Source organism: Macaca nemestrina, chromosome 16 (genome assembly GCF_043159975.1).
Source record: "Macaca nemestrina isolate mMacNem1 chromosome 16, mMacNem.hap1, whole genome shotgun sequence".
NCBI classification, from domain to species: Eukaryota; Metazoa; Chordata; class Mammalia; order Primates; family Cercopithecidae; genus Macaca; species Macaca nemestrina.
In genome coordinates this window covers 100,473,457-100,492,348 of record NC_092140.1, presented here as the reverse complement: position 1 = coordinate 100,492,348, position 18,892 = coordinate 100,473,457, and the positions used below count along the sequence as shown (strand labels likewise).

The 18,892-nt window shown below is 42.2% G+C and overlaps 1 protein-coding gene across 5 annotated transcripts in view; it reads left to right on the top strand.

Moving 5' to 3' along the window:
- Window positions 1-18,892, top strand: part of LOC105490228 (ATPase phospholipid transporting 8A2) — a 654,028-nt gene that overhangs the window by 201,358 nt on the left and 433,778 nt on the right. For all 5 annotated transcript variants that reach the window (XM_011755645.2, XM_071081519.1, XM_011755646.3 and 2 more), the window contains 7 exons: window positions 6,215-6,320; window positions 7,062-7,144; window positions 10,557-10,606; window positions 12,808-12,877; window positions 14,540-14,624; window positions 15,530-15,669; window positions 17,518-17,656. In XM_011755645.2, the coding sequence (XP_011753947.2) occupies window positions 6,215-6,320; window positions 7,062-7,144; window positions 10,557-10,606; window positions 12,808-12,877; window positions 14,540-14,624; window positions 15,530-15,669; window positions 17,518-17,656 (673 nt within the window). The remainder of the gene's footprint in view (window positions 1-6,214; window positions 6,321-7,061; window positions 7,145-10,556; window positions 10,607-12,807; window positions 12,878-14,539; window positions 14,625-15,529; window positions 15,670-17,517; window positions 17,657-18,892) is intronic.

Sequence of the window (18,892 nt, the reverse complement as noted above, 5' to 3'; positions counted from 1 at the left end):
TGTGAGATTTTGGTGCACCCATCACCTGAGCAGTATACACTGCACCGTATTTGTAGTCTTTTATCCCTCGCCTCCCTCTCACCCTTCCCCCAAAGTCCCCATAGTCCACTGTGTCATTCTTATGCCTTTGCGTCCTCATAGCTTAGCTCCCACATATCAGTGAGAACATAGGATGTTTGGTTTTCCATTCCTGAATTACTTCACTTAGAGTAATAGTCTCCAGTCTCATCCAGGTCACTGCAAATGCTGTTTATTTGTTCCTTTTTATGGCTAAGAGGTATTCCATCATCTCTCTCTATATGTATATATACATGTGTATATATTATATATGTATATTTCACAATTTCTTTATCCACTCGTTGATTGATGGGCATTTGGGTTGATTCCACAATACACAGTTGTGAATTTTACTGCTATAAACATGTGTGCAAGTATTTTTTCCTGTGGGAAGATACCTAGTAGTGGGATTGCTGGATTGAATGGTAGTTCTACTTTTAGTTCTTTAAGGAATCTCCACACTGTTTTCCATAGTGGCTGTTCTAGTTTACACTCCCACCTGTGGTGTAGAAGTGTTTTCTGATCACCACATCCATGCCAACATCTATTGTTTTTGAGTTTTTCATTATGGCCATTCTTGCAGGAGTGAGGTGGTGTCGCATTGTGGTTTTGATTCGCATTTCCCTGATCATTAGCGATGCTGAGCTTTTTGTCATATGTTTGTTGGCCATTTGTATATCTTCTTTTAAGAATTGTCTATTCATTTTCTTAGCCCACTTTTTGATGGGATTGTTTGTTTTTTTTTCTTACTAATTTGTTTGAGTTTGTTGTAGTTTCTGGATATTAGTCCTTTGTCAGATGTAGAGATTGTGAAGATTTTCTCCCACTCTGTGGGTTGTCTGTTTACTCTGCTGACTGTTCCTTTTGCTGTGCAAAAACTCTTTAGTTTAATTAGGTCCCAGCTGTTTATCTTTGTTTTTATTGCATTTGCTTTTGGATTCTTGGTCATGAAATCCTTGCCTAAGCCAATGTCTAGAAGGGTAATTCACTGTTATTTTAAAGGCTACTCTGAAAAATGCCAACTTAGAAAATTATTCACTGATCAAAGCATTTCACAACTAGTTAAGTCAGTATAAATTAGATATCATATGATTTTTTTTCTGAAAAATGTCTAGATTTAAAATTAGGTAAACATGAGCAAAATTAAAACTTTATCTTTCCAAATTTCTGAAATTTTAAGAGACAGATATATTTAAGATTTTTCTAAGTTTTCATGAGGAAATCCTACTTTCCTCTATCACAGTTAGTACCCATTTGTTGCCAGCACTTCTGAAATGTGGGTGTGTACAGCTCACACACCCACAGGCTGTGATGCTGCTATCCCCACTCAGTTCTTGGTGAGGCTGGTGAAGTGGTCCAAGCCCACAGAGGATGCTGCTGGAGTCTATGTTCTGTTTCAGTCACAGACAGCTAGAGAATCCTTTCTTGGATTCTGATCTTAGAGGTAGATCCAGCTACTAGGCTAGAGGTTCTCCAAGCAGAAGAGTGGCGCCTCTGAAGAATCGTCTCTGCAGGAAGGTGTTTTTAATCAAAGATGTCAAAGAAACAAGTGTACTTTGAGCACTCGAGAGGAAACAAGTGTTTTCAACTAGTATTCAGGTCGCGGGTAACCACACAGGTGGGCAACTGAATATATCTGTTCAAGTTGGGATGGTGAATGGAAAAGGAGACAGTGGAAGGGTGACACAGGAGCTCCGGAGACTGTTCTCGGTCCAGTTTCACGAGTTTGCTTTCCTAGATCAACAAGGAGAAAGTAGCAAAGGAAATAAGATGAGCACAGTGTACGGAACATCACAGAATTCCAGTATTGGGCTAGGAATAGCAGCAAACTGTTGGATCCCCATTTACATTAGAGACTCATTTATTTATTCACTCATTTCGCAAACAGTTTAAGGACCTCATTTACATGAAATACCTTGCTGTCGGTACTAGGGGAAGAGATGATTTAAAAATACCCAAGGGATTCCTGTTCACTGGGGAAGCAGACATGGGAAATTCTTAGGAGTCATAGTATGCTTTTGCAGGATAGGTAAGGTGCAGCTGAGGAGGTGATTTTGGTTTGTGTAGACAGAGAGGAATCCCATTCTGTTTGGTGACTGTCGTGGCTACCATAACTGTTGACATGTGAGCAGTGTGGCCACCCACACAGAATGGTATTTGCACTGACATAAAGGTGGGATGCCGTAGAAACCCAGTGGCCTGGGGCAAATCTTTACTTGGAAAAGAGCTTCTTTGGGGACCCCCTACATGGTTCTGGGATCCTAGTGTTTGAAAGATTTCAATGCTTGGCTCAGTTAATTTCTGACTCTCGCTGGTGTTCTCTCCAAAGCTGGCCCGGGACTGGTGTTCTGGGTCCCTGTGAGGTTTTGGGGTTTTGACTGTCCATCCCACACTCTTCTTGAGCCTGTCCTCTGTTGATGTTTGAATGGAGATCTGAGCACAGCTAATACCTCTCCCATTGCCTTCCCCTGCCCACTGCTTTTTTCCTGACTCCTCCTTGGTGGCTGTGGTGAGTGGAAAGCACTTTAGGAAGAAATCTTACTGTTTATATAAGTCAGTGATCTTTCTTCTTCTTTCCTTTCCTCCTCATCGTCTGCCCTCCTGAGCCAAATTTCCTTTTAGTTTAGTGGAAAAGCCATTGAGAGTAGGGACAGGTGCAACCCCTGTGAAAAGGAAGCCCTGCTATGGGGACTTTATGATGACCATCCAAACACAGAGAGTTCAAGGGCATTTTAATACTGGATACTCATAGAGTTTCAGTATAGGCATAATGAGGAATTGATTGATTGGTTTGGGAATTTATTTTCTAATTTTTAGTAAAAGCCTCCTAGCCTATGTGTACCATTTTTAAGCTTTCTTGGATCCTTGAGGCCTTCTGAGGTACTCTTCATCTTAGCTACTGTGTTAACTAAACTCTTTGACATTTAACTTCTAGCTCCACCATAATAATGAAGACCATAGAATAGGCTCTAATATTTTTCTTTGGGCAGATGTGGGATTGAATTAAATGTACCCACTGGATGTTTTTAAGCAGTTTAAAACCAGGGCCTATTAGATTATTTTGCCCTGGTTTTAAACTGCTTAAAAACATCCAATGTTTTTGTTCATTTTGCGAAAATATGTTTGTGGAGAGGGAAGAAGTATTTGAGGATTTGCGGCTGCACATGCCCCACATTCTCATCTATATTGTCTTGGGACTATTGACTAAAATTAAAGCATTTGGTCCAAGAAAACCCTTACTTTCCTCCCAAGGGAATACTTGCATTTGCTACAGAATTTTCTCTTTTCCTATATCATCGTTTCAAATTTTGTGGGTCCTTTAGGACTGTGTTAAGCTTTGTGTGGGCTGATAGCCAAGATGGAATTTGGCTCTTAGAGAATCAACCTGTGAGAAATTTCGGGGGACAGTTTATGCAACCCCCTGCTTACATTGCTAACCCAGTGTGTGGGATAAATTTCCAAAGGTTCACCAAGGAAGAAGATGTAATTTTCTGTTGAATCATTATGCCTAAGACTTCTGAGCTTGAGTCTTCAAGAAGAAATCATTTATATATGTATATGATTTGGATAATTTGTAGCTGCAATTTCGCTTGCAAAACAATTTAGACGTATCATTTTCTGCTATTTTAAATTAACCAAATAAATAGAAAATATTCATTTCTAGATATATGGCATTTTGTACATATTACAAGCTGTTAACTGAAGGAAAAATATTGTATGATTCTGTTTCTGTGAGGTACATACAATAGGCAAATTCATAGACACAGAAAACAAGATAGAGGTTACTAGGGGGTAGAGAGAAGAGAGAATGGAGAGTTATTGTTTAATGGGTATAGAGTTTCTGCTGGGGAAGATGAAGTTTTGTTTATAGATAGTGGTGATGGCTGTGTAGCATTGTTGAATGTATTTAAAATGTAATTGAATTCTATAGTTACAAATGGTTAAATGATAGATATTACTTGTCTAGTTTACCACAATACAATTTTTTAACATCTAAGAAGATACACAAACACATCACACACACACACACACACACACACACACACACACACAAATATAAGCATTCATAGGCTTCAGATTAATTTTGTCTCTTCTCCCTAATTTATTATAGAATGCAATAGGAAGAAAACCAATGATAGGTTAATTTTATTTTAGGATTAAAAAAAATCTTCATGGATTTTGTCTGGCTTACCATTTGAGGTAGAAGACTCTTCATGTGTGCAATTCTTTATAACTCTTAGAAAATATTTCACTACTAGGTTTACTTATTTGTAAAATCTAAGACCCTTTTTATGTTGTTTCATTATGGGACAAGGTTATGTTCAGGGTTGGATGGTTCTCAGGTACAGGGGAAGGCAACCTTGAATTGAAGCTAAATTCTCACGGAAAGCGCTTTTGGGGAAAATTTCTTACCATTTTTGCAATGCAGGCCTTGAGGAATGTGTAAATTCCTTAAGTTCATGACTTCACTGAACTATAATTTAATGTGCCTTTTCTTTTCATGATAAGAAGTAGCCATGTGAATAGTTGTGATTTGATTCCATAAAATTCCTCTTAAGTCACATTCATAAGACAGAGAAGAAAGTAAAAATATTCTTGTGGAAGTCGTCATTCATTTATGACTAAAAAACCAGAAAACTATAAAAAGAGGAAGCACATAACTGCTTCCTTCTTATGATGATATAAATCAATCTCAATTTTATAGCCAGTTGCCTATTTAAAAGGGATGCATTAGAGACACTGACATTAAAATAACCCCAGGAAAAGGCAGCTTGGTTATCCCCCTGCCTTGAACATAATTCTGGAAGTGCTAGCTCATGCAGACAGGTGAAAATTGAAAGTTTGTATATTGGGAGGAAAAGGGAAAACTTCTCATCTGTGGGTGATATAATTGTCGACATTGAAAACCTAGGATAGTCAATGGCAATTCAGAGAACTAGTAGGAGCTCAGTGACAACTGGATATTAACTTACAAAAATCAATGTTTCTGCTTACATCCCAACAAGAAACTACTGTAAAATGTAATGGAAATAAGATTCCATTCATAATATAAAAGGCAATAGATAAAATGCCTTACACAGTACTTCATGTACAATGGTCACCAAAATAATTTTTGAGCAAATAAAATAATTAATAGACATATGCTAGGTCTTATATTTAGAATATTTAGAAGCTTTTAATCCATAGGAAGACACACTGTTTTCTTAGATGGGAAGACAGCATTATTTTCCCACTAGTTATAAAAGTGCTCTAATACCAATAAAAAAGTGTATGTTTTTTCCCAGAGAGAATGAGAATTCTATTAAATACATATCCAGGGCAATTCTGGTTTTTGTTGCTGTTCAAGAGTAATGGGCGAGAGATGCACTGCTTTACAGGTATTGAGAGGTTATAAACCTAAAGAATGGACACTGCATAGAACAGATATCAGGGAGGGAAATGGGAGCCTGGAGATGGAAGCATCTTCTGTTTATGGGGCCTGAGGTACAGCAGTGAGGGAGGCAGAACACAGGCTTCCGGAGGATCTTGCGGAGAGAGGCGGAGGCACCTGGGTGAAGCAGAAGCACAGGGGAGGTGGAAGCACTTGGGCAAATGGAAGCACGTGGGTAAATGGAAGCACCTGGGCAAATGGAAGCACGTGGGTAAATGGAAGCACTTGGGCAAATGGAAGCACGTGGGTAAATGGAAGCACTTGGGCAAATGGAAGCACGTGGGTAAATGGAAGCACTTGGGCAAATGGAAGCACGTGGGTAAATGGAAGCACTTGGGCAAATGGAAGCACTTGGGCAAATGGAAGCACGTGGGCAAATGGAAGCACGTGGGTAAATGGAAGCACTTGGGCAAGGCTGAGGCTCCCGAGGAGGCAGTGTGTGCTGAGGCACAAGGAAGGCTCTTCCTCTTTTCTCTCCCCATCTCTTGAGCTGAAGCGTAGGAGCTGCATTCCAAGAGAAACCCAAGGATTAGTGCGCGCGAGAACCGGCTTGGGGACTCCAGACCAGAGCGGTAGGAGGAGGAGCTGAGGTCCATGTTAAGGACCTCTACCCTGTCCTACAGGGAGCAGTAGGATGACCGGATGTTAGGCGGGGATCTGCTTGTGTGAGCCCTGGTGCCTGTTGAAGGTGTTGTGACTGACACTAATCCCGCCTCACGTTTGCAGCCCACAGCCCCTTGCATTCAGGAGTTCCTCACCCTTCTGGCCGTGTGCCACACGGTTGTTCCTGAGAAGGATGGAGATAACATCATCTACCAGGCCTCATCCCCAGGTGAGGACTCTGGCCGGGTGCCCCCGGCTGGCCCCTTCTCAGGAGACCTGGGTGTTGCAGTTATTCTTGGAGATGCTGCCGTGTAGTCAGCGCCATAGACCCAGCTGTCTTCTGTTGGCCTCGTCCTGAGGCCAGGCTGTGGCTACAGGTGCAAAGCCGTAGAGAGCCCGGGATGGGCTCTCCTGACTCTCATAACCCCTTTTTAACAGCAAAGGGAGGACCCTGGTTATGTTGCATTTCCTGGCAGAGGTGATTGGGCTTGACAGAGCTCTGAAGAAAGAACAGAGCTGGCTTCTTCCTCATCCTCCCCGCCTCACAGATTTTCTTCCTGCTGGGGAAGCTGTGCATGGGGGTTCTCTTTACCTACTTCCTGGGGCTTGGGAATCCCACAGCACAACTAAAATACTGCCTTGCTCAGAGGAAGTGTTTGGTGGGAGCCATGGGACTATGACTTAGGTTTATCGGAGAGAACTTGATCCCAAGTGAGAGTAGCAAGAATAGAAATCATTCTTGTCCTGGTGAATTAGCATAGATCCAAGCCCTCCACCTAACAGAAGTGCTCATTTCAGAACCCTGGTGGTAGGAAGAGCAAGCGCTTCTCTACCCCGAGTCCTCACTACTGCGCAGATAACACCAGGCCTCCTTCAGTAGAGTGGGTTTTGTTAATTTGAAAAGGGACACTGAACAGAATTCTATCGTTACCAGTGATGTGTCAATGTTTCACCAACTCCCAATTGACAGATGAAGCTGCTTTGGTGAAAGGAGCTAAAAAGCTGGGCTTTGTCTTCACAGCCAGAACGCCGTTCTCAGTCATCATAGAAGCGGTGAGTAACACGTGTGTGCACGTTTCAGATCACCTACTTCTTGAAGATTGTGCATGTGAAATGGCATGTCTGTTGTAAATGATAGCTGAACTTCTCTTTTGGTGAAAAATCAGACCTGTGAAAAACTGGAGTTAATATGATTGTATGAGCTTGTTTGAGTTGTTTGGCATTGCAGTACTGTTTCGCCCTTGAGGATGCTTTTCCACATGTCTTTCATACACTGATGTGAAATTATTTGTAGCAAAGAACTTCACAAATCTACTCTTTGTTCTATAATAACTGGGAAAATAACTTAGCGGTCCACTTGTCTTTGAGGGCAGGTTCTACGTCTCTCTGTAGCCTCAGAGCCCGAGTTCTTACTCAGTGAAGCCTCAGTCTCTTCAGAAGTCTCTTCAGCTGGGGGAGGAGTTAGAGTTAAGATCTGTCTCTCTCTTTTTTTTTTTTTTGGGATGTAGTCTCACTCTGTTGCCCAGGCTGGAGTGCAGTGGTGCTATCTCGGCTCACTGAAACTTCTGCCTTCCAGGTTCAAACAATTTTCCTGCCTCTGCCTCCCGAGTAGCTGGGACTGACTACAGGCACGTGCCACCACGCCCGACTAGTTTTTGTATTTTTAGTAGAGACGAGGTTTTGCCATGTTGGCCAGGCTGGTCTCAAACTCCTGACCTCAAGTGATCCACCCGCCTTGGCCTCCCAAAGTGCTGGGATTACAGGCTGAGCCACTGTGCCCGGCTTTGATCTTTTATCTGTATGAGGGATCCCCCCCTGCAACTGAAGTCAAGAGGTTTACATATTTTCTGATTTTCTTCTGAGTTTCCCTACTTACAGGCCAAAGGGAGAAATTTAGTGATAGAAAAATAATTATATCAACAAGAAGATCAAATACAGACCTTTGGAATGGGCAACAGGGGAAAATGGTGGTTACGACTGGTGAGGCAGTGGTGTTTTTCATGATAACCAGTTAGAAGGGCTGTTTTATTATTGTCTGGATTGATGATGAGGGTCTGGGGCTAGTCCCTGCCATCCCTTGCCTTTCCCTACCCCTCCATTTGGGGAAGACTTGGAGATTATAGTTTTTAGCTTTGTGGATGCATCCTTAAATCCATAGACCTTTAATGCATTTGAAATTCACTTCCAAATGGTATAATGACTTGATATTGTTCCTGACTTGGGAGTACTGTAGTAAGTTTTGTCTTTTAGTTATATGCAAAACCTATAAAATATATCTTATACAAAGTACCCATTTATTGGCATCTTCAGTTTTTTATGGAGTACAGAGATGAGTTCATTTGGTCATGTTTACTTTTACTATGCTTATTTTAGTCAACAGGGAATTTAGCTTAGGGAAAGGTACCACCATTAAAAGTAGAATGCAGTAGTGATTGAATATAGAATTTCCCTTACAGAAGCTTTTTAAAAATGAGGTCTTTTCTCCCCTTCAGTTGGAGGAGAATTTTAATCTTAGCCGTAGGATTTTCAGTTGTGTGGGTGCTGCACGTCTCTGCATTTGCAAAAATGGAGGTTGGGAGCTTGGATCATAGGTGAGACAGACAGAAGAGAACAGGTGCTTCCACTTCACTCACAATGCCAGGTAAATGTGGAACCTAGAGAGCCTATTGGTGTCGTCCTCCTGGTGTTATATGCTGCATTGACCCCTCTTTGTTACCTCATTACAGTTTTAAGGTCATATTTCTGGGGATCACAAAAGACTACCTGATTAGTTAGGACTTGTAAATAAAAATAATAAAAAGAATCCTATTCAACCATTCATCAAACCACCAATTCTCAAATTTAGGTTTTGCATATGAGTAAAAGAACAAACTTACTGCTGTACTACCAAGTCAGGAACAAATTCTCAAATTCCTACATATTTACATGAAGTGTCCTCGCCAGTAGTCAGAACAGCCACGTCCATGGGCTGCATCTGGAGGTGGCTGATGTAACTGTGGTGCGGAGAGGAGGTGGCTCCTGGGAATGGCAGCGCTGGTGCTGGGTGGTGGTAGTAGCACCGGGTGTCTTCTGAATGGGAATATGATGGAAAGTTGGGACAGTCTGTGGAAAAAGGGAACTCGGAATTCATGGTTCCGAAGAGGTGAATAAAGATTGAGGAAGCCTAGGTGAAGTGGATCATTAGTTGTTTTGTGGGATGCAAAGAGAAGGAGTGGAGAGTTGTGGGTGTGAATGAAGATAATGATTCCGTCATATACTTGGTAATTTGAATGTGTTACTTCATTGATTACTTCTCTGAACCCTAAAAGACAAGTGCTTTTGCCATGCATAAGAAAGTCACACACTTAGAGGCAGAAACTGGATTCAAACTCACACGTATCGGATGCCAAAGGTCACGTTCTTTCCACTACGAAGTGCTGGGGAAATGGAAAGATTAGATTAAAAATTTGAAAATAGGCCGGGCGCGGTGGCTCACGCCTGTAATCCCAGCACTTTGGGAGGCCGAGGCGGGCGGATCACAAGGTCAGGAGATCGAGACCACGGTGAAACCCCGTCTCTACTAAAAATACAAAAAATTAGCCGGGTGCGGTGGCGGGCGCCTGTAGTCCCAGCTACTCAGGAGGCTGAGGCAGGAGAATGGCGTAAACCCAGGAGGCGGAGCTTGCAGTGAGCCGAGATCGCGCCACTGCACTCCAGCCTGGGCGACAGAGCGAGACTCCGTCTCAAAAAACAAAAACAAAAACAAACAAAAAAAAATTTGAAAATAGCGTACACACCATCTGGAATTTTTAGATGGAAAAAAATTGTGAATATTGACCTTCTAACTTGAAAGAACCCAAAGAAAAAGAGCATTTGATTGATTGCTCTGTGACCAGGTACAGATGCACCATCTCTTTGTCTGCAAATTCAAAACCCAATGCCTTTGAATTCCAAAAGATTTTTTCCTAAGTTTGGTGAATAGTTATTTGGCAGCAAAACCTAATCAGAAGCGGTGAGGCTGTTTATGATCTTTATGAATGTCACTTCCTGTGATATGCATACATTTTGCTGGAGAACGTGGATGTGCTGTATAACAGCATGTTATCCCAGACCCTGCTGGGGACATTATGGTAGATGGTCTAGAATATGCGTATATTTTTATAAAATTTGTAAAATCCTGAATTCAGAGGGGTAACTGGGCCAAAGGTTTCTGACGGACCTGGGCAGCTGGTGTCCTTTATCTGCATCTCTTGGAAATGTCTACACCAGTCAACTGTTAGGCCAGCCTTAGCACTGAAGAAACATGAGAAGCTTCCACCAGAAGAGGGAGCTCTGACCCCACCAGACTTGTGAGAAAACAGTACATGTTGCAAAGGGCTAGAAGGTGGGAAGAGAGAGAGCCTAAGTCTGTTTATGTTTTGGAGACAATTGCTTTGAGATTTTAATACTCTGCACCTTGGGTAAGAGCCTATTTTTCTTCGTTTAGATGGGACAGGAACAAACGTTCGGAATCCTTAATGTCCTGGAATTTTCTAGGTATGTTTCTCTTTCATACATTTGAAATAAAATAATTATATTTATTTCCCAACTTCATCAGAGTGTTTACATGATTGCATGGTATGATTCAATATACTACTTAAGTATTAAATGTAATAAATGTATCTCCATAAACTCTTCTCCTTGGAATTTGTGACTTTCATTAAGGAAAGTGAAGCAGGTAATTTTTCTTTGCTTTACTCAAGAGAAATGCTCTACTTCCATGTCCTCCTTTTTCTTTAGATTTCCAGAGCCTGATGTTCTTGCATCAGCAGCTGCAGACATGTCTGAATAGTTTGGAGCATGTGATGAGGGCATTATTTTCATTGGCGTTTCCCAAGTCCCATGAGGTCATTCCTCTTACTCTATCTGAGCACTCCTCTGGAGATCTGAGAAACTGACAAATGATGACAGATGAGATCAGTTCATCTCATTAGAGGCTGGGTCCACGTAGGGCAGTTTTCCTGGACTTATTCGGAAGCTTTCTTCCCCAGTACAATTTTGAAAAGTAAGACCCAGGAATATTTGTTGGACTTTTTTGTTCACATAGAACATTCATTGTTATAAGGAAACATATCTTAATTTTTTGTTTGCCTCTTTTTAACATGGAATTGTCAGTACTAAAGCAAAGTTCTATTGCTATCTCAAAAGCATCTTTTCCTATGATATTGGGTGGATTTTTCAATAACCTTTGTTAAACGATTCACAAATCGTTTGCTCTGTTTTATAAGCTATTTTTTAATAAGGATTAGTTTTTTATCTTTGTGTAGGAAATACTTTCTAGCCCTAGTCTTTAGTTTTAGGACCGCAGGCTTGGACTTGGAACCATGCGGAGGGGAGGAGGGATGGTTGATGACGGTGGTGGCTCATGTAGGAAGTGGTGACAGTGTCCCTGCGTGTAGAGGTGAGCGACGTGCTAGGCATCTCTCCAGACTGTTTCGTGCCCCATCTTTTGTTGGAAACTGTGCAGTGTCCTGTGACTGCATTAACTGGGACCAGCAGTTATTGGATAGGCGAGGTGGAGAAAAGAGAGTTAGATAAAAACAGGTGAATATGGATAGAGACACAAGGATGTATTAAAATGTATTTATGGGAGAATAAGAAGGAACAGAAAGATAATTTGTGGTTATAGTGGTGAGTCTATTTGTTTTTCACGGACTCATCTCTTTCCCAGTGCCAGTTAATCTTTGTAATACTCTCTTGAAGTAGTTGCTTTACACATTGAGAAACTGAAACATGGGTTTTAAGAACGGCCAGGAGTGCCTACCTGTAAGATGGTTGAGAGAGAAAGCAAATCCAGGTCAGCTAGAGCGCTATAGGTTAGGATGTGGGAATTTATCCAGAACTGAAGAGAGACTCTCCCCCACTCTTAGAGACTTATAGTCCATCGGGAACCACCACACTGAAAGGCCACCGAGATGGGGGGTGTAGGGCCCTCTGTAGTTGGAGTGTGCTTCAGGAGGTTGAAATGTTGTTGGCAAAGGAGGATCAGAATGTGTAGAAGAGGAGAATGGTGAGTCCCGTGTGTGCTCAAAGCCTGGCGGTCGTGCATGGGAGGGTTGGTGGGAGATGAGGCGAGGCTGCACAGGTGGACGGAGAGCAGTGAGAAGAATTCGTAGGCGGTGGAGACTCACTGAGGACTCGGTGGGTGAGAATGGGCCAGGAGGAAAGACGTGTGAGGAAGTGTAGATGCTGTGGTGAGGGGAGGGAGAGTTCCTTGGTGCTGAATTGGGAGTGTTCTGTGGATTTGTGGTTTCTTTCACTCCAGTTAAAAGATGACACAGGGAGGAGCTTCCGAGTTAAGTGGCTCTATACTGAGTCTCCCACTTTTGTACCTACTGGGCAAGTTACTTAATAGCTTAGAGGTGGAAAATAAAGAATATTTTTAGAGAGTAGAGTCAGAAGTCAATCGGATGTGGACTGTCAGTGCTAGAATTCTCCTTTTCTGTTTTTCCTACTGCAGATAGCGGTGCTAGTTCATTTTCATGGCAGGGAAAGAAATAGGCATATGTTCGTTAGATGTAAATAAAAAGAGTAGGAGATACACAGTTAGGTCCTACTTTGAAGAAAAAGGCAGGGAAAGATAGACCTTGGCCATTTTTAGGAGCCCCAGACCATCTTTTGTTCTGACTGGTGTTCAGCTGGGGGACGTGCATCCTGTAAACAGACCAGTGAAGACTTTATTTTTTTCACTCTCCCAGTGACAGAAAAAGAATGTCTGTAATTGTCCGAACTCCTTCAGGACGACTTCGACTCTACTGTAAAGGGGCTGTAAGTATCGGAGACGCGGTGTGCACAGCAGACTTCTTGGCAGCTTTGTTAATCTGCTGCTTTTCCTAACTGCTTTCCTCATCACTCCCTGACTGCTTGTCCAGAGTGGAAAGGCTCTTTCAGGTGGGCTGTGAAGCTGACTTTGTAGTAAAAGCCCACTGAAGATAATGGTGGTTCAGGGCAGTGTGGCAAAGATGGTCAGTGCAAAGCTTACCTTTAGCCAGTCGTTGGTTTCAGAAACAGTGACTCCATGTGTCATGCAAAATCCTTGGAATATGAATTCTTATTCCAGTTTTACTAGCATCGTGTTTTGACTTTGGGAAGATAAAGTAATTTGTGTTGACCTATGATAATCTTAAGTACTCTGATATATATTGGTTCTCTAGCACCTCTTCTCAATTGTTATTTTTTTTTCATACATTATAGAGAGCCGTGTTGTAGGTACAAAGGCAATGCCCATGTGTAGCTGCATTATTACTGCCCCTGTTAGTCAGTTTCCTAGGTCAGGCTTTGTGTCCTGTATACCTTCTAGTAGCCAAATCTAAATGGTTTATTTCAAAGGAAAGATGTTATTGCTTATGAATCTTAATTTTAAAACTAGATCCTGTTAAGTCGTAGTCTTATGTATTGAGGGAAAGAATTATTAAACTTATTTTATTTGACTACGTCAAGAATACAAAGCTCTCCTAGGATTAATTAGCGGTTGACAGTATTACTAATCTTTACCAGTTGTGGCAAGAAGGGTGGTTTTATTTGAGTACGTGATGACTAGAGCTTTTTACAAATGAAGGGATGCATGGGAATTCTAAAGACATTATATTTGGACTTGCTAAAGAATTCTGTGTTTATGGTAAAATGAATTAAGCTCATCTAGGTTTTGTTCTCATATGATATATTTTTAAAACTTTTTGTTTATTCATTTGCTATTGTGTTCTAAGTACCACATCGAGTACAACAAGTGTCAGTGTGAGGTGGTAGAGGAGGGCTGTCAGTATAGAAGAGGGACATATGAAAATGCTGCAAAGGTGTATTTTATTTTTATAGGATTTAATTCTCTCCAAAACAACTCAGTTTAAAATTTTTTTAGAAGCCTAAAACTATGCAATTTGTAACATATTTGATGGATTATCTGTGGGATCTGGTCCCCTAACCCTTCTTGTCAGTCATGGAAATAGTTGTAGGCAGATGAGCTGTGCACCTGTGTGTTTCTCGACAGAATTGAGTTCAGCGCCCAGTGGGTTGTGCCCTCTATGCTTAGGATTGCCTCCCGTGTTGGGAAGCAAGGTTGTATTTGAGTAACTTAGGATGTGCATTTTACCCTTTCCCCTTCTGCACAAGCACCTGATAAACTTTGGGATATGAGTTTTGCGAATTTTGGTGAATATAGGCCCCCTTGTGTTCCGATGATTCTCCCGTACTTCTGGTTCTCCCCAGCATATTTTTGTTTGGCTTTTAAGATACAGATTTTGGTTTTGTTGGACACATTCATACCCCATTTGTTTTCCAAAGCTCATGCCTGAGCCCAGCCAAATGCTAAATTCCTACTTACCCACTCGAGTATTCTCATGCATGTTAGATAAACAGAAACAAAGCCGTGCTTAGCGTGCTGGCTGGAAGGTTTACTGAAGGGTTTGCCAGTCACAACGTTTCCCTATTTTATAGGATAATGTAATTTTTGAGAGACTTTCAAAAGACTCAAAATATATGGAGGAAACATTATGCCATCTGGAATACTTTGCCACGGAAGGTAAGTGGAATTTGGAAATGCTGTTTTTGGCCATTGGAGCTGTACTTTCAAGCATGTTGTCTTGATTTCCAGGAGCACATTCTTCCAGTGCCTGCCCCATCCCCTCCTGTGCCCATGGCAGTGACAAGATGCATAGCCAAATCCAAACTCAGTTACCTGTAGATGCCTCTGTGGCTCATCAGCAGTGGAGCGGAGGGAGAGGCAGGCCAATGCACAGCGTGTAGAATCAATCACCTTTAGTTACTAGTCCCTTTCTCAGAAAACTCACGTGGTTATTTTCCTGTCCCTCTCTTGGTGTCCTTATGTCACTGGCTTATCCGTGACTTAAGGAAATAATTCATGGAACCCATAGTGAGCAGGAAAGGAGTTCTCTGGAAGGCCGTAAACGACACTGGTGTCAGGGGTTCCTGCTAGCGAATGTCGTGATAGCTGGAGCCACGCTGAAGTGCTGACGGCTGCTTTCTGGCCTCTGGCTCTGCATGCACATGTGAGTACAACTGACACACGTGCATGGGTGTGGCTGCCTGAAAGCCTGGATCTTTCATGGGATAGCACATGGGGCCTTTCCTTGCTGTCTTGAAACACACTTCCCACCTCCTCTGCTTGCTGCTGAAACCTGCCTACTGTGCATGGATCATGCACAGCTCCTGAACCTCTCTGCCATGGAGAATTCACTCTTCTGACTTCTTGTGCTCTCAGACTTACAGAAGAGGTAGTTTATATTAGAATACAGGCGAGTTGTTTTTACATTTCCCTTGGTAGATGTGGGAGTGTTGAATTAGAGTGACCTAAAGTACCGAGTCTCTTCAATTTTTTTGAGCATGCTCATGGGAAAGGGAGCACAGGCTGTCCCCTAGGAGGTCACGCATTCTGCCTGCCTCCATTCACCGGTGGCTGTCTTGCAGGCTTGCGGACTCTCTGTGTGGCTTATGCTGATCTCTCTGAGAATGAGTATGAGGAGTGGCTGAAAGTCTATCAGGAAGCCAGCACCATATTGAAGGACAGAGCTCAACGGTTGGAAGAGTGTTACGAGATCATTGAGAAGGTAACCGCACCCAATACAGCCTTTACAGCTCCATGAGGAACTTAACCACCTATTTCACAAAGTCTTTGACCAGGAATCCTTTCACTATGTAGGGATGTTCTCTTTTCTTGTGTCTTAATGGACCAGTAGCTCTGAGTCATTTTCTTTGCTTTAGGAAGCACTTGATTTGCATGGTCTCTCTGAAAGGTCTAGCCACCCTCAGCTAAGCATTATTGATAGCTTAAGAAATATCAGGTCAAAAACAGCATCAATGACTTTGCTTAAGATTAGGCTTAATGAGATTAGCTCACGCTGTTGAGTTACAGGAGTGATCAGAATGCTATGGAGGCTGGTTAGATGTTGTAATGCTAAGCTTCCTCCACTAACTTACTCTAATGATACTTAAGCTTTGCAATGGCTACTCCACATTGTCTACTTTGATTTTACTGTTGTTGTTCTTTTCAGCTTATCGTAAGGCATTAGCTCACTTTCAATTTATTGGTTTCCTTCAAGTGTGGGAGCCAGATTTCAGCTTTTTCTGTTTCATGTTGGCAGCCATAGGGCCATCCAATTTCCAGTTTCTATGACTTCTTTTTTTTAATATAGAGATGGGGTTTCCCTCCGTTACCCGGCACCCAGGCTAGAATGTAGTGGTGCAGTCATAGCTCACGATAGCCTCAAACTCCTGGGTTCATGCTAACCTCCCACTTCAGCCTTCCGAGTAGCTGGGACTACAAGATCATGCTACCATGCTTGGCTAAGTTTCATATTTTTTTGTAGAGATGGGATCTTGCTATGTTGCCCAGGCTGGTCTGAAACTCCTGGGCTCAAGTAGCCCTCATGCCTGGGCCTCCCAAATCCCAAACTGCTGGGATTACAGGTTTGAGCCACCATGTCTGGCCCAGTTTCCATAACTTTGAAAACATCACCTATTTACTTTTTTTCATTCCTCTGTTGGTTTTAAAAAATTCTCCTCTGCTTTTTTATACTCCGTTTTTGGTTTCAGTTTTATATTCAGTTATGTATATTCAGTCATTTTAATGTACTGAATTAAAATGAACTGAATAAAACTGAATTCAGGTGTTTATTTGCCCTGTTTTACTGGAAATAGCCCACATTACTTTTAGAATTAGAAAAAAGTGATTAAATAGGTGACGTGCGTAGGGTGGGTGCTCAAGAGGTAGCTGGATCTTCCCACAGTCTGTGACCAAGCAAAGGTGCTATATCCTGGAGAGACTAGGATGTGGGTACATGGAGCAGGCCCTTTGTGTAGTCTCTGAAATCTGCCAGACCAGCAGGCACAGCACAGGCAGCCGGAGGGAACCACACATCCACACCCATCCTCAGTGTGACCTGGTCTGCCCTGGACCTTAAAGAGCTCCAAAAGGGGCACCGTTTTATAGCTATCCTCAATCTTAAGATACTTGGATGTTTTTTTTTCTCTCACTGTTAAATCCTTAGCACCACAAGTGTCTTATTCCTATTTTGCTGTATCATCTAGAATTCTCATCATTTGTTAAATGTGATATAATGTACTACTCATTTGTGGACTGAAAGGGAGGGCTCAGGTACTGTCAGTGTCCTTGGAATAACCTGCCCATCTGCTCTGCTGTAAGATGGTTTCTGTTCTAACAAGCCCCTGTGTCGAGAAATCAGTGAGTACTGGGCGGCCTGTGTCTGTAGAATGAGTCCATCACCGCAAGGCATTTGGAAATGCCACCCACCCAGATGCCATCTGCAGACACAGGTGTAAAACAGGAAATAGAACAACTGTCTCCGAACAGTTTGATTGCCTTTCTTTGTCAGAATGTATTAGTGCTGTTCTTAAGTATGTGCCAGTCTTTAACTGAGGATATTTTTTCAATCTAGAATTTACTGCTACTTGGAGCCACAGCCATAGAAGATCGCCTTCAAGCAGGAGTTCCAGAAACCATCGCAACTCTGTTGAAGGCAGAAATTAAAATATGGGTGTTGACAGGAGACAAACAAGAAACTGCGATTAATATAGGTAATGATTTTTACAAATAGTTTCCTGATGCTGGCTTTTGTATTCTAGTTTTTCGAGTATCTTGTAAATGTGTCTAAATGTTTCTCAAATTCATTGACACATGGTGTTTTATAGGACTCTTCATTCACAAGGCTAAGAAAAATTGACCCGAATCAAATGAAGATGCCCTCATTCCTGTTACAAACATTAAAACCATCATAGTTCCTAGAAAACAGTTAGACACACTTACATAGGGCATAGAATTCAAGATTTGACAGCTTCGATTTTCTTGTTGCTTGCTTCACAAGATTTTAGTCTGAGACTAAGAGAGCATGTTTTCACTAGGTTTAAATATGCCTTATTATTTTATGTAATTATAACCATTTTAATGGTTTTGCCCATTAATGGACTCTTCTAAGAGCCTTGTGTCTTTCCCTGCCCAGCTTGGTTGACAACTTCCTTGCTTACAGAGCATCACAGAGATGAAAATTGAAGAAAAGGAATTTAAGTCAGGATAACTATGCCATTGTTAAAGGAGCACATTTTAAGTTTGAAAAGGAGTTGAAGCTCCTCGTTTTTAAAAAATCTAATCTTGATTATTTGAAATATTTAAACATTATCTGGCACTTTTTTTTTTTTTGAGACGGAGTCTTGCTCTATTGCCCAGGCTGGAGTGCAGTGGCGCCATCTCGACTCACTGCAAGCTCTGCCTCCTGGGTTCATGCCATTCTCCTGCCTCAGCTTCCGGAGTAGCTGGGACTACAGGTGCCCGCCACCACACCTGGCTAATTTTTTGTATTTTTAGTAGAATTGGGGTTTCACCCTGTTAGCCAGGATGGTCTCCATCTCCTGACCTCGTGATCCACCCGCCTCAGCCTCCCAAAGTGCTGGAATTACAGGCATGAGCCACCATGCCTGGTCTGTCTGGTACTTTGATCACCATTATGGTGTAACAAGACCCGGTGCATATGTGGTAAAATGAGCACATAAGGACTGCATAACTTAAAATATCTCGCTAGAAGTAGACTGTTTCTTTCTTTCTTTCTTTTTTTTTGAGATAGTCTCTCTCTGTCGCCCAAGCTGGAGTGCAGTGGCGCAATCTCGGCTCACTGCAAGCTCCGCCTCCCAGATTCACGCCATTCTCCTGCCTCAGCCTCCCGAGTAGCTGGGACTATGGGCGCCCGCCACCACACCCGGCTAATTTTTTGTATTTTTAGTAGAGATGGGGTTTCATGGTATTAGCCAGGATGGTCTCGA